Raw genomic sequence first — 13,573 nt, 5'->3', positions numbered from 1 at the left:
CCATTTTATTCGACGTCAGAGATACTTTTTTTTAACGTCGGTCTTGAATGATACATTAGAGATAATATATACACATCCTGCCCTTTCTTACCAAAATATCGCCCAGAGCCAACGAAAACATGTAGATAGTGGATGTATTCTTTGCAGCCGAATCCGCACCCAATGCAATCATCATCATTCCGTTCCCAAATACACCCACTATCAGGATTATTAAGAATATTCCAGGTACTATGTAAGTTTCTGGGCGATGGATGTACGGAATGTAGCCACTCTCTTGGACCAAGCTCGTCACATTCGAATTCATAGCCATCTGTAAAAGAATAAATCCACGTCTTTTCCATTCTTGAATATTCAACCGCAGTCACTGCAATTTACTCCCTTTTACCGCGTTAAGGACAACTTGAAATTCTTCAACATTTTTCCAACAAATTTATTTAGTTTTCCGCGGAATAACAAAGCAAACTATGCGTTATGTATTTTATTTTCATTTTCAAACGTTGAACGCGCGTGCTAACTCTATTCGTTACGCGTATACATTTTTATAGAGAGACAAGATTTTATTTGTCAATGAAATTAAACATGAATTTCATCAATCAGATATTTCTATTTATTTTAATTCGATCGATTGCTCTTCGACAAATTGCGCCGGTTGTCCATCGTTATTTCCTCACGCTGCTTCCACGTCTAACTATCGAATGATTGGATAACAATTTCTCATAATGGTTTTAGCCCAGTAAATCCGCTACACAAGAAATCGCGTTTACCCAAAGACGAGCTTATTATAGATCCGACAACCTTAGGCGGTTCCGATCGTTAATCCAAATCCGTCGTTTTTGCCGTGATCATAGGCCCTCGAGTCAGCTACCCGAAAAGCCAACAATTGTAAACAAGGTCGAGAGCTCAGCGCCTGTTGGGATGTTTCGAGAACATCTTCGAAATTCAAATCCCAACGCCTTTCGTCAACTCCGACGCATATAAATATAGCGAACAGGGTAGCGACGCATTCTTAGTTATCGAGAGACACGAGCAGCAGCAATTAAGCGATACTTCTTGGCGCCGAACTATTAGTGACCGCGAACCGAGACAACAAGTGTATTGTATCTAATAAACTACGTAGTTAGGTATACTCTGGTGTTTGTGAAAACTAATCACTACCTTATCACCTCACGTCTATCGTTCGAACACTCATACACACTGGAAAAATACAATATTCGTTATTTCCTTGTTAACAATGATATCAGGTCCGTTTTATAGTCAAACTTTATATAACGCTACGATATAGTATCTTTCAATTGTACTTTACAGTAATAAAAATCCTAATATCGTCCAAATCTCAAGGCTTACAATCGTTGTGCTAGGAACTAGGCAAACGAAAATACATAAATCTAAAATTCTATCACCTATAAATAGTACAATACTAAAAAAACTGTCTTTCGTGTGTTCGTTGTATATATTATATCAATATTTTGAAATAGAATTTAATACGAAAGACATGTTTCGCATTCCTACAATTTAAAAGATTGCCTATCTTTCTGAATTTTACGATGTACAATTAAAATATTTCTTGCGATAGTCATCTGCGACATATTAGAGTTAATGTAACATTTGACTTGTATGTGATTATTAAAATTAAACTGCTTAAACATAACGTATAGAGGGCTCCAGCAGCAGGATACTAAATTATTGCCAATGGGAACAGAATCAACGAGGAAAAACACGACAATCGGAGTACACCCCGCGAAGGTAACGGAACTCGACGATAAACAAGTCAAAGTTGAAACGACCTAAGTTTCTCGGGATTCATGAGAAAATGAAAATTTCAGAAATAAATTTCCAGTATCGATAACGATTATTTGATTTTACATGTCGTTTCTTTCACGCGATCTATCCAATCCATTTATCGAAAAATATATTCTGAATTGACTCCGATATCATCATCTTCCGTCTCATCGAATCTGTATTTCTTAAAGATACCTTAAAGCGATCTACTTATACATAAAATATACATAAAACTTATACATAAATTATATACTAAAAATATATTCAATCCATACTTGCATGATATTTCAAATCTTCATCCCCTGCCTGAATTCAAAAGCAAAAATATTCCAAGAAGACATCACTGCTGAAAGCTCCAGGGGTTACAAACAAACAGACATCGAATTTTCGACGTGATCGTGGATCTCCGAGCGGTTTCTCAGTGTTGTTGTACGAGAGTGGGTCCGCTGCCAAGATTTCGCCAAGGATCCGGTATGTCGAAATGTGCTGGGACTGTGAGCAGAGCATCGTTCGCGGTTCTGTCCGCGCTACAATTATTCGGCTTCACGCGAGTCGTGTTTACGCACTCGATGGGTAACTTGAAGAAGTCCGCCTTGTAATTGTAACCCTGGCTGCTGACTCGGATGATGGTATGCAGTGGCACCAAAGCGTAAGGCACCTCTTCCGGTTTTTTATCTGTGAAAAAGCCAATGATGCAGCGCAGAATAGCTTGATGAGACACGACCAAGATGTTGTTGGATCTCTGTAATTCAGCAATAACCGGTTCCACGCGGTGCATGGCGTCGATGTAGCTTTCTCCCCATGGATAACGATAGCGCAGCTTATCTTGATCGCGCCATGCAAATTCCTACGCAAAAGCATTGATTTAGAGATGTAGAAGGTATATACGCTATCTATGTACTATATACTAAAGTATATAGACTTTTGCCTAAGTCATAGAATGGTTCGTACATCGAGGTCCCCAAAGCATTAAAACCTAGCTTATGCAAAGTCAGGGAACAATGGCTAATTTTAAACATAAACTTTAATAAAGCAGACCTGCGATATAATATTCAAATCATGGTATGATTTAAGTTTCGTTATAATACACGGTTAATAAGTACACATCAACTTCGTATTGTAATTATAATATTCATTTATCCATGTTCTAATACTTCGCCCAAATTAATCAGACTGATTGAGTTCGATCTAGCAACGTGAAACATTGTGATTATCGTCTATGTGCTATGTACTTGACTGGGAATATTTCTTTGAACTTCAACGCTCATTCTCATTAGTCAAGCAAATATTTCGTGGATGTAAGTGGATAAATTTGCATACAACTGAATTTTAATCAGTTACAGACTGTTAACGTAGACGTTAAGTCACTCGATACTTTTCCCCAGTGGCCAAGTATTCAATGCTTGAGTCATCCGTGAAGATTTATGTTATTATTCATTTTCCAAGATACGATTGAAAGTTGTTCGCTTAGAGAATTAAATTGACAAACCTAGTAGATAATAAATATTCCATATCTAGGATCCCAAACTTATTGAAATACAAATTATAACTACATTAACTAATCGATCACTGGGAAAATTTTGATCAAATACTAATCTTAAATGTGTCAATTATAGTACAATGTTTCTAACATAATACTGATACGATTAGATTAATTCAAAAAGCTTATATCCTATATACCCTAAAAGCTTATACCGTTATACCCTATAACCTACAATGATAACTGTTACAGCTATCTACCATTTACTACACAAATAAATTAAAGCTCTTAGAGCTAGGGACTGATAAATTCAACCGATTGAAGGCTCGTTTAAATACAGCCAGAAGATTAGGCAAGTAGTAAGTGAAACCGAATTTACACATTTTTCGATGAATCATCCTTAAAAGTATAAATTATCTTCATTCGCTATTTCACTAATCTACTGGCCGTGTCTGAATAAGCCTTTGGTCAACAACACTTTTTTTTTTTTTTGCGTGGGGAGGGGAAAATGCTATTACGCATGCCCAGTGACCCGCATCACTGGGTTATGTGGGAGTCGGTCGGATGTCGTTGCCATACCCACTAAAAACCCCTCCTCCTTCTTCCTCCGCTTGGGGGGCAGACAACCCCGGTAAAACCTGTCGGCAGTCATCAGGGTTGTCCTTTCGTGCCCCGTAGTATCTACTTCTTCGGGCCGTTACTGCTCATGTCGTCCTCTCAGCCAGTTCAGAATACTGGGCTGGTCTCCTTCTGCGGTTTTTCGTTGTTTCATGTCCTTGCCCTCATTGCTCCGCGTAGTTGTTGTTTCGCTCGTTCTCCTCCTTGCTTCTTCCCAGGCCCTCGCTGTCACCCTCCTGTGACACATGACGGTCTTGCAGAATTGCCTAAATTTATTCCAGCTCTCGTCCTTGGCGGTCACCGTGGCGATCAGATTGCCCACGTCTATCTTCCCGCCCAGAGCGTTCTCCAGCTCGATCCTTCTGTCCGTCCACTTCGGGCACGCGAAGAGGGCGTGCTCTGCATCGTCGTTCGGGTCTCCACAGTCGAGACAGTTGCTGTCGCTGTCCCTGCCAATCCTTTTCCTATAGACACCGAAGCTCCCATGCCCGGTTAGCAGCTGCATGGTGTGGTGATCGATGTCCATCTTCTTTTTGGTAAATAACAGCGCACTCGGTATTAGCTTCTTTGTGATATTTTCTTTTTTGTAGTTGTTCCACTCCTTCTGCCAGTCCTCTTGGGCCTTCTTGCGAATCGCCTCCAGTTCCTCCTTCAGCTTGCAGTCGTCATCCGTGCCACTCCTGGGCCCGTGGATCTTGTTCCTCTCGTAGGTCTCTCCGAGCATCTTTATCTTTATGTAAATCGGGAGATTCCCGGTCAACACGCAAAGTGCCGCGTGGGAGACGGTACGATGTGCCGTCGTTGTTATGCACAGGGCCGTTCGTTGTGCACGTTTCAGCTTTTTCCTGTTCTTATCGGTATTCGCTGCTCTAGCCCACACCGGTGCTCCGTAAGTTACGATGGACTCCCACACATTGTAGTAGAGCCTCCGAGCCAAGCTGGGCGGCCCGTTGATGTTGGGTAGAATTCCCCTAAGTGCTCCTATTAACTTGTCGGCTCTGTTACACGCCATCTCGATATGCGCACCGAACCTCCGACTGGAGTCAATGACGACTCCGAGATACCTGATGCGATCGACCGTTTCGATGTCCGAGGAGCCCAACCTGAGTTTCATCACTCTCGGCACTCGCAAGCTTGTGATGAACATGACCTCCGTCTTTTCTCTCGCCAGGGTGAGCCCGACACTCGTGCACCAGTCGTTGGCGATCCTTAGCATCGTGTTGACCTTGGCGGAGGCCTCTTCGTTCCTCCCGACGGAGCATGTGATGGCCAGATCATCCGCGAAGGCGGTTGCTCTGACCATAGGCATGTTGTCGAGTCTCTCGAGCAACCGGTCGTATACCAAGTTCCACAGGAATGGTCCGAGGATGGATCCCTGCGGGACTCCCGCCGCCACCTCGTGCTCCACCGTGCCGTGCTGGTTGCTCACGATGATCCTCCTTCCGGATAGGTAACTGCCGATTAGCCTTTTGACCTTCCATGGCAGCTTCCTCTTGTCAAATTCCTCGTATATGCTCTTCCAGCTGAGCGAATTGAAGGCATTGCTAATATCTAGGGTGATCATCAGGCATACTACCTTCTTCTGTCTGCAGATGTTGGCAAACTTCATCACCTGCGTGATGGCGTCTACCGTACTCCTCTTCTTTCTGAAGCCATATTGCCTCCGATGGAACGGGTCCATTCCGATGCATCTCTCGATGATCTTCTTAAAGCATTTTTCCCAGATCTTGCTCATGGTTGGGAGTATGCTTATCGGCCGGTACGCGTTAGGGAGACTGGGATCCTTACCCGGTTTCCTTAGCAGTATTACTCTGGCCGTCTTCCAGCAGACTGGGATCCTTCCTGTTTCAGTGATGCCGTTGAACGCCCTTGTCACGAGTTCGCTCCTGCGACTCGCTACCAGCTTCGCGATCTCGCCCGGCACGCCATCGACTCCTGCAGCCTTCTTGGTGTTCATTCTTCCGGCGGCATCGACGACATCGCCTTTTCCGATGGCGACGCTGAGGCTAATATCTCCTTCTTCTTCGGTCTCTGCCTTTTCGCGGCCCTCATAATGGGGGGGTCCGTGTCCCAAGGTGAATAGCCTCTGTAAGACTGCCTTCACCATGTCGATCGGCATGTCGTTGGTTGGTCCCTTGCTTTTACATATCTTCATGACCGTGCGATAGGGTTTGCCCCAAGGGTCGCTCTCCAGTATCTTGCAGTATTCTGCCCAGGCTGTTTTTTTGCTGCGGGCGATCTCCTTTTTTAATTGCCTTCGGATCTCCTTGTAGGCGTTGACGAGGGGCTCGGTGTTGCCGGCGTTCTTCTTCCTTTCTCTCGTCACCCTCCTGAGCGCTTTGTGCGCCTGCGCTCTCAGTTCCGCGATCATCGGGTTCCACCAGTAGTTCGCGTACTTGCGGGTCGCCGCCCTGTTCGACTTCCTTAGCATCCCTTCGCACGTACCTTCGATGCTCTTTTGCAGGGGCTCGGCCCCATCCTCTCCGATAGCCGCGTTGAGTGTCGTCGAATCTGCTCAGGAACTCCTCCGGCGATATGTCCTTGGTCACGTACCTGTAGAACTTCGATACGGTTCGGGTCTTCCTCGCCTTAAACCTGTGGAGCACGTACAGATGGTCCGAGGCCGAGTATTTGTCCAAGACCGCGCTTCCGGCGTGTATCTCGCTGACCTTATTGGATACGCTTATTATGTCAGGGAAGCTCGTCTTCCCGTTCATGAAGAAGGTATACTTTTCCTTGAGCCTCAGTGGAAACACCCGGTGGCTGCTTAGTGCCTCCATTAAGACTCTCCCTCTCTTGTCTGTGGTCGATCCTCCCCAACAGGTTGACTTTGCGTTGAAGTCTCCGGCCACGACGACCTTGTCGTGTCTTCTAGCAGCGCTCTTCGTCATAGTCGACAGCGTGTCTATGTACTCGGAGTATGCTAGCCTATTTATGTTGGGCGAACAGTATCCGCTGAAGCAGAAGACGTCGCCGACGCGGACGCCCACTATCCCGTCGCTCTTGACCTCTGTTGTTTCATCGGGCAGTTTGCCGTTGAGGAGTGTGACCCATATCGAGGCGTCTCCTTTGGTGTCATTATACCAGTGCGGTAGCTGCCTGTTCGGCTCGGAAATTATTATTATATCCGGCCTAAGTTCGATCGCGCATTGGTGCATCATGTCCTGCGTCAGCTTGCATCTGTTGAGGTTTATCTGCAGTATCCTCATTTATTCGCTTTCAACCGCCTTCTATACTCTGGACAAGCCAGGGATCCGGTTACGTGGTCAAATTTCACACCTTTCTCCTTGCTGCAGATGGAGCAGCAGGGTGCGTTGGCGCAGGCAGCTATCGTGTGGTCTTTGGCTCCGCACTTCCTGCAAATCTCCTTTCCAGGGCTTATCGCCGTGCATTTGTTCGCGATATGACCGAACATGTGACATCTGTAGCACTTTACCACATTGGGTAGTGCCTTTATCAAGGCTATCGTCAAGCCGGTTCTGATCTTTCGGCTCGCCCCCTCTTTGGCCAGGTAGGCTTTCGGCATCGTCACTATTGCCGATTGGGTGCCCCACGGCGCCATTTTTAGGGTCTTTACTTCGACCTCAGTGATGTCGCTTATGCCCAGATGCATTCCTATCACCCTGGCTAGTTCTTCCTTGCCTACGAGCGGGTCTATATCCCTGATCTCTACGGAGGTCTTGTCGCGCATTGGTAGCGCTCTCACCTTGCCTCTTAGCGCCGTGTTCATATCCGCCGCGGTCTTTTTGGCGTTGCTACCTGCTTTCAGCTCGATTAGAATGTCACCTGTTCTGGTCCTCCTAATTCCACAGCTCTCTTTTAGGGTCTCCTTTGCCCCCATCAGGTCTTTGTAGGCCTGGATCCACTCCTTGTCTTGCCCTACTTTGACGAGGATGGCTTCGGGTCTGTTACGAATCCTCTTCGGTCCCTCCGGCCTCTTTGGCTTGTCCAATGCCGCCCTTCCTGCGTTCGCCTTACTGACCACCGTCGGGGTGTCCGTTCTTTTTCCTCTCCTTCCGCGGACAGGGATCCAGTCATCCTTTACATCGCTGTCCGTGTAGTCAGTAGTCGCTTTTGCCGAGCTGTTGCCGGCACAGGCTCCTGCGTAGGAGGCCTCCATGGTCGTTGGTCTCTTTCTCTTGGTGTCGCCCTTCCCCTCGACGGGCGATCTCTCCTTCCTTTTTCCTTCCTTCTCCTCACTCCTCCCCGGAGGGGTGGTCATCCAGGTGGCCGTGACTGTCCTAGCGTTCCTCTTGAGCCTCATCTCGTCCAACATCGAGTGGAGCTTGGACGCTTTTTTACTGATAGCGTCCCTCCTTTCCTTGATGTCGGTATCCTTTTTGCTCATGAGGTAGAGTCTGCTACCTATGTATTGGATTTCGCGGAAGACTTCTGTGATGATTTCCGTCATCGTCTTCCATTCGCTCATTTTGATGACGATACTGTCCTCGTCATTGCTTTCGGTCTCGGCCGTTGCTCTGTTCGCCATGGCCTTCCTCCTGAGACTTTCCCTTGGCGCCGCCGCTTCGCTGCCGCTGTCCGACATTTCCGCCGGTGTGTCCAGCTCCGAGGTGCTGGCCGCTTCGTCCTTCGTTGCCATCGGCTGGCTTCTGGCCAGGCTTCTCGTTGTCTTGCCCGCCCTCCCCTCCACTGGGGACTTTCTCAAATATCTGGTGATCTTGTCACCTTTCGGGATTTTTTCCTTTGCGAATCGGGTCGCCTTTACGGTGGGTGGTGTCTTATCCTTGAGTGCCTGCATTGGCATCTCGACATCCTCGATGAATCCCGCGATGTCTTCATCAAATTCGAGGTATCTTCTTGTGCTTTTTTTGCACATCTTTCCCTCTGTGACATCTGCGGGCGTTTCTTGGTCCCCGGTCGTGTTTACCGAACGAGGGGAGGCCCTGGGATCGACCTTCCCCTCGCCGTTCGTCCAGTCGTTGGGTGACCGTCGGGTCGAGCCTGGGACGCTACTCGAATCCCCGACGGGGCCTGGAAGCTCCGAAACCCCCTGAGCCGTAAGTTTACTTACCTTGTAGTACTTGTCCATATTGTGTTTATGATTTTAATATACATATATATATATGTATTTTTGAGGTGTATCCTTCCGCGTGTATGCGATTCGTGTCCTAAATACTTGCCGATGTCGTCGTAAGGTCGCCAGTCGTCTGTCTGATGACCGGATACTTAAACTCGCAGTGTCCCTATCACTGTTCGACGCGGGGAGTTTTGACTGGCCCTCCACGGGGGCGCTCTCCCGCTCCTTGGTTACCCAGGTAGCCCGCCCGGTGGCGCTTCGGTCTCGCGACCCAAGATGGCCTTCGCTCTGCCCCTAACCTCACTTTCCACACACAGCACTTTCAATCGTTTCTCTCGCTTTCATACCAGCGAGCTCCCTTATTTCTTGTATTCCCACTCATTCCGGAGCACTAGAAACTTCACTTTCGTGCACTTTCCGCCCGAGTTCTTTAATTTACCCAGATATTTCGGTTATGCCTACGGAGCGTCGTGCACGTGTCCGTTCTGCTTGCCGCCATCATCGAGACCCCGAGGTCAACAACACTTGAAACGTAATTCAATGCAAGCAGTGACGAAATTTCGAGGAGGAAGACGCGTTTGATCTGAAATTACCTGCGGATAATGCTCCTGCATCTCTTCATAAGACAGCTCCTCACAGATACCGGCGTGGAGTTCGTTGAGTGCTGTCACGTGTTCTTGGGGCGCTTCCACGCCACGAGCAGTCGCGATAGTCCTTCGAAGGCGACTAGTTAGCACGCGCAGGTCGGGAATACGCATAGCGTTGAACTTGGTGGCCAACGCCTGTGCATATCTCTCGCCACGTGCGCTTAAAACTGCGTCACCACCAACCTTACCCAATACCTTGTACTCGCTTTCGCCGTGCTGTAATCAAAAGAGAGAGGGAGAGCTTTAGTTTTATCAAATCGTAGAATATTCTGATTACGTTCAAAAAGAGAGGCGTAGCAATGATAAGATTACGATCAGGCGAGAAGAAATTACTTTTGGAACCAAACCCTGATAAGATAGCAAGATTTTAAAAATACAATATGTATGTTTTTACGTATGCGTATACGTATACGTATGCTTTTAAAACATGTTGTGTGTAAACAATTGAGGGCTCGTCATGCTAAATGAAGTGCTCAGTTATGTATGTTAATCTTTTTAATAATTGCAAGCGCCACGACCTGGCTCAATTGTCCTTGACTCAGCTTGTAATCTAAGAACAAACACGTTTCTTCATTATCGTTATCATTATCACTTGTCGAAAAATTCTTATAATTAAGACTAAAGACGCTAAGGCTGAGCTTCTAGGATTAGAACATTTGAGATGAGGATTAAACGATGACAAATGTAAAATTTGATGGATTACCAACCCGAGAGAAATAAAGAGTATGCGGCTCAACAGTGACGCTTCCAAGATATCCAAGGACATTTGTCTCCACATGGCCAGACACGTTGCAGGACTCGATATCCATGCTGCCGGTGTCGATACGGATTCGTGGATACGTCTTCTCATCCATTGGCTCGTAAGATCGAATGTAATGAGCTATCTTCAATCGTAGATCTTCTTCGGCTGTTATTGAATCCATGCCAACATAGTAAGCGCTGTACCGCAATATCTCCTTGTAATTTCGCTCCAGTACAACCGGATCGTCGCAGACGCACTCGATAATGAGGACGCGATAACCGCTGCCCGGAAAAATAGTCGAAGACCTCGGCGCGCTGCGCTCGCATCACCAACGTGGCGTCCAGGATCTTCAAACAGGAAAATTCTTAAATGCAACTAACTGTGACGACTCGCAAACTCAAATTTCAGTATATTTCTTCCTACGCATTTTATATAAATAGACATTAGACTATATCGATTTTCAGTTGTCTTTCTTTGTATTGTATATTTGGAGAGATTGCTGCAACACGGAGGTAGCTTTCCAATAATTTGTGTAAACCAGCAGAATGCAAGTCAAAATTAACCAAAACTATATCATATTTTGACACGTGCTATAAATTCATGATCTAAACTAATATTTGTATTATTTAAACACATTTGAATATGAAACCTATACTTTTGTTTTTCTCTCCCGATAAATGCAATTTAAATACTGAAAGTGTCTTCATGTTGCTACAGGCCCTTCGTCAAAATTAATTATTGCTTTATTCAATTAAGAACACCGCCGGCCATAAATATTAGGGCACATATTGATATTTAATACGAATGGAGTGCTTTCGTTTCTAGTAATATCTAGTAAAGAAAAGTGTCAAAGTGTTCCAATCGATGCTTATAACGTGTAGATGTCCTAATAATTATGGCGAGTAATTTATATATGAATTTACATGTTGGTTTCTCTTATTGTTAACATATATATCAAGACCACATAAAAAGAATACGATAAATTAGAATAAATAGGAATATTTCAATATGATATAATTTGGAAGGAAAAATGCACCGTTAATTTCAGAATTAAATAATTAGTTTCCTATAATATCTAAGATACGTTTCCACATAGAATTTAAAATTTAACGTGAAGACACGTTTTACCGTTGTAGTCTTCATATTGAATTCGTGTCATATTTGTTCAATTCTCGACTATTTCTAAAGCGCATAATATCGAGAAAATAACGAGCCGATCTTAAGCTACTTTCAACACCATGAACTATTGCGGTTTCTATCGTGGAACGTTGGTACATGTTGTTAAAAATATTAAGCAAGGTAAAACTCGTACGACGAGATTCGGTTCGGTCGGAGAAAGGTAGACCGGCTTGACTAGCCTCGGTTTAATCGCGTCGTCCACCGTTAGCGCGATCTATGTATAAATACGACCCTTGACCGTTTTAATATTCTAATCTATTCTTGCAGCTCCGGTTACATAATAACAAAAAAAACACGTGTTTCTTCTTCCGGTCGGATTCTTCAAATGCGCAACGATTAAAATTCTTCCTTAACTTTGTTCTATTATTTTCGATCAAATGCAATCGCGCGTGCTTGCATTCGTTTCGACATTGAATCTTTCTCAACTTTTTTCGATTACTCTCAATCAAGCATAACCGAGCGTATTCTCGTTCTCGTGTTGATTCCGAATCTTTCTCAACTATTTTCAATTATTTTCAATCAAATACAATCGCGTGTGTTGTTGTTCTCGATTCGATACTGAAATCTCTTGAACTTTTGCGATTATTTTCGATCGAATGCAACGGCACGCGTTCTCCTTTCGATACTGAATTTATCTCCAGATTCTATTCAATTTCACATCTTTACTAGACGTTTGTCACGCGTCTAATTGATGCTTACAGCTACGGAATTTCCGCCTGCGAGCCATGTAGCGCACTCGTGCATCGCGTCTCGTTGGGCCAGAGCTCTCAACGCTGCGTTTGTCACGTAAAATAAGAAAGAAATTTAAAGGAAAGAAGAAAACTTTATTTTTTCCTCGTTTATACACTTCTGAACTCTAGCCGTGGCCGTTCGAGACTGAGGCTCTTACAATATCTTCTTACTTTCGATGACATCTGTTTCTTCTTTTGTTTTTCATCCTTCATCATCCCCACTACCCTGTAGGCGTACGTGACTGTTGCTACGCTTCTAGAACATTCGGTGGAAGGACCGTTAGGACATAGATGAACCCTCAGGTACTCCGGCAATATACATTGTCGCCAAGGTCGCCATGCGTAATGTTCAAGTATCGGCTGTCTGGAGAATGTTTAGAAGTGGTCGCCTAAGGTGACGTCAGGGCAAAAGAGTTTGGGGTTACACTCCCCCCTCCTTAGAATGAACTTAGTCCTCGAAGTTCCTTTTCCTCTTTAAGATAGATGGGTGAAATTTTGCCTTAGGTGTTTCCAGGTCGAAGGTTACTTGTGAATCGTTGCTGGTGCTGGGCACAGGTAGAATCGGGGTGAATATGTTGATAGGTGCCGGGTTGATTGGCATCGGAGCGCTGGCTGGTGGATTGTTATTTGTCGTGTTTCGCTTGATTTTACAACAGAATAAATGAAAACACAATTTCGGCATTCCTATTTTGTTGAGAAAGTATAAGCATATGAGAGCAATGGATAAATATCCTATAATTTGTAATATAGATATTCCCCGTGATTCAACTTGATCGATTCTATGAGCAAAAGTTAGTTGATTCGTTTGATCTTCGATTCCATCCAGAGTGTCTTTGTATCCGTAATTATCGTTAATAAGTTTTGGAGTTTTCTCTAGTTTATTTAGTAAAACAATCCAGTCTGAATCATTAGTTACATTGACTGTTTTGATTTTAATCTCGTAAGAAATTTCCTTGCTACTACCACTGATTCTCATATGGTTATTCTTGTACAATATGTCTACGGTTTTATTAGTTTGTAACAAAGATGGTTTCTCTAGTCTAACAATTCGATGTGTCTTTTCTTCGAAAATGCTCAGATCTATTGGTTTTTCTGGTATAGCTATAAAATGATTCTCAGCATTTAATGGGATAAAAGTTATATCTTCAATGTTATAAACTACCACCTTACAGAATTTGACAGTGTTTTCTGCGCTTAAGATTTCAGAGTTACAATCGTGCTTCACTCGACGGTCGTGAATCGGCTGAGTTTGTTTGCAAATGTAAAAGTCAGATATAGAACGGCATTGCTTATCCAAGTAGTTTTGATCGACATTGATGTAATTTAGTCCTGACGTTAAAAATATCGGATGAACTACTA

At 44.6% G+C, this 13,573-nt stretch overlaps 1 protein-coding gene across 2 annotated transcripts; it reads right to left on the bottom strand.

The window, feature by feature from the left end:
- Nucleotides 1-2,028: 2,028 nt before the first annotated feature.
- LOC126927601 (6-phosphofructo-2-kinase/fructose-2,6-bisphosphatase-like) lies at nucleotides 2,029-12,270 on the bottom strand. 2 transcript variants are annotated; one of them, XM_050743660.1, is made up of 4 exons: nucleotides 12,183-12,270; nucleotides 10,266-10,651; nucleotides 9,509-9,778; nucleotides 2,029-2,626 (listed from the first exon to the last, which is right to left on the bottom strand). In XM_050743660.1, the coding sequence occupies exons 2-4, from the start codon at nucleotides 10,410-10,412 to the stop codon at nucleotides 2,198-2,200; spliced, it is 846 nt and encodes a 281-aa protein (XP_050599617.1). In that variant the 5' UTR covers nucleotides 10,413-10,651; nucleotides 12,183-12,270; the 3' UTR covers nucleotides 2,029-2,197. The 2 variants fall into 2 exon arrangements, with proteins under 2 accessions (XP_050599617.1, XP_050599615.1); XM_050743658.1 differs by having other exon boundaries at nucleotides 10,270-10,651.
- Between the last annotated feature and the right edge of the window lie 1,303 nt (nucleotides 12,271-13,573).

Source organism: Bombus affinis, unplaced genomic scaffold (genome assembly GCF_024516045.1).
Source record: "Bombus affinis isolate iyBomAffi1 unplaced genomic scaffold, iyBomAffi1.2 ctg00000166.1, whole genome shotgun sequence".
Lineage (NCBI taxonomy): Eukaryota > Metazoa > Arthropoda > Insecta > Hymenoptera > Apidae > Bombus > Bombus affinis.
Note: the sequence above shows the minus strand (reverse complement) of the source record. Positions and strands in the feature narration are given on the sequence as shown.

Coding starts and splice junctions, on each gene's coding strand:
- LOC126927601 (XM_050743658.1), bottom strand. CDS start 10,485: ATGGATTCAATAACAGCCGAAGAAGATCTACGATTGAAGATAGCTCAT. Junction 9,779..10,269: donor ATACTCTTTATTTCTCTCGG/GTTGGTAATCCA, acceptor TTTTGATTACAG/CACGGCGAAAGCGAGTACAA. Junction 2,627..9,508: donor TGCAGGAGCATTATCCGCAG/GTAATTTCAGAT, acceptor GCTTTTGCGTAG/GAATTTGCATGGCGCGATCA.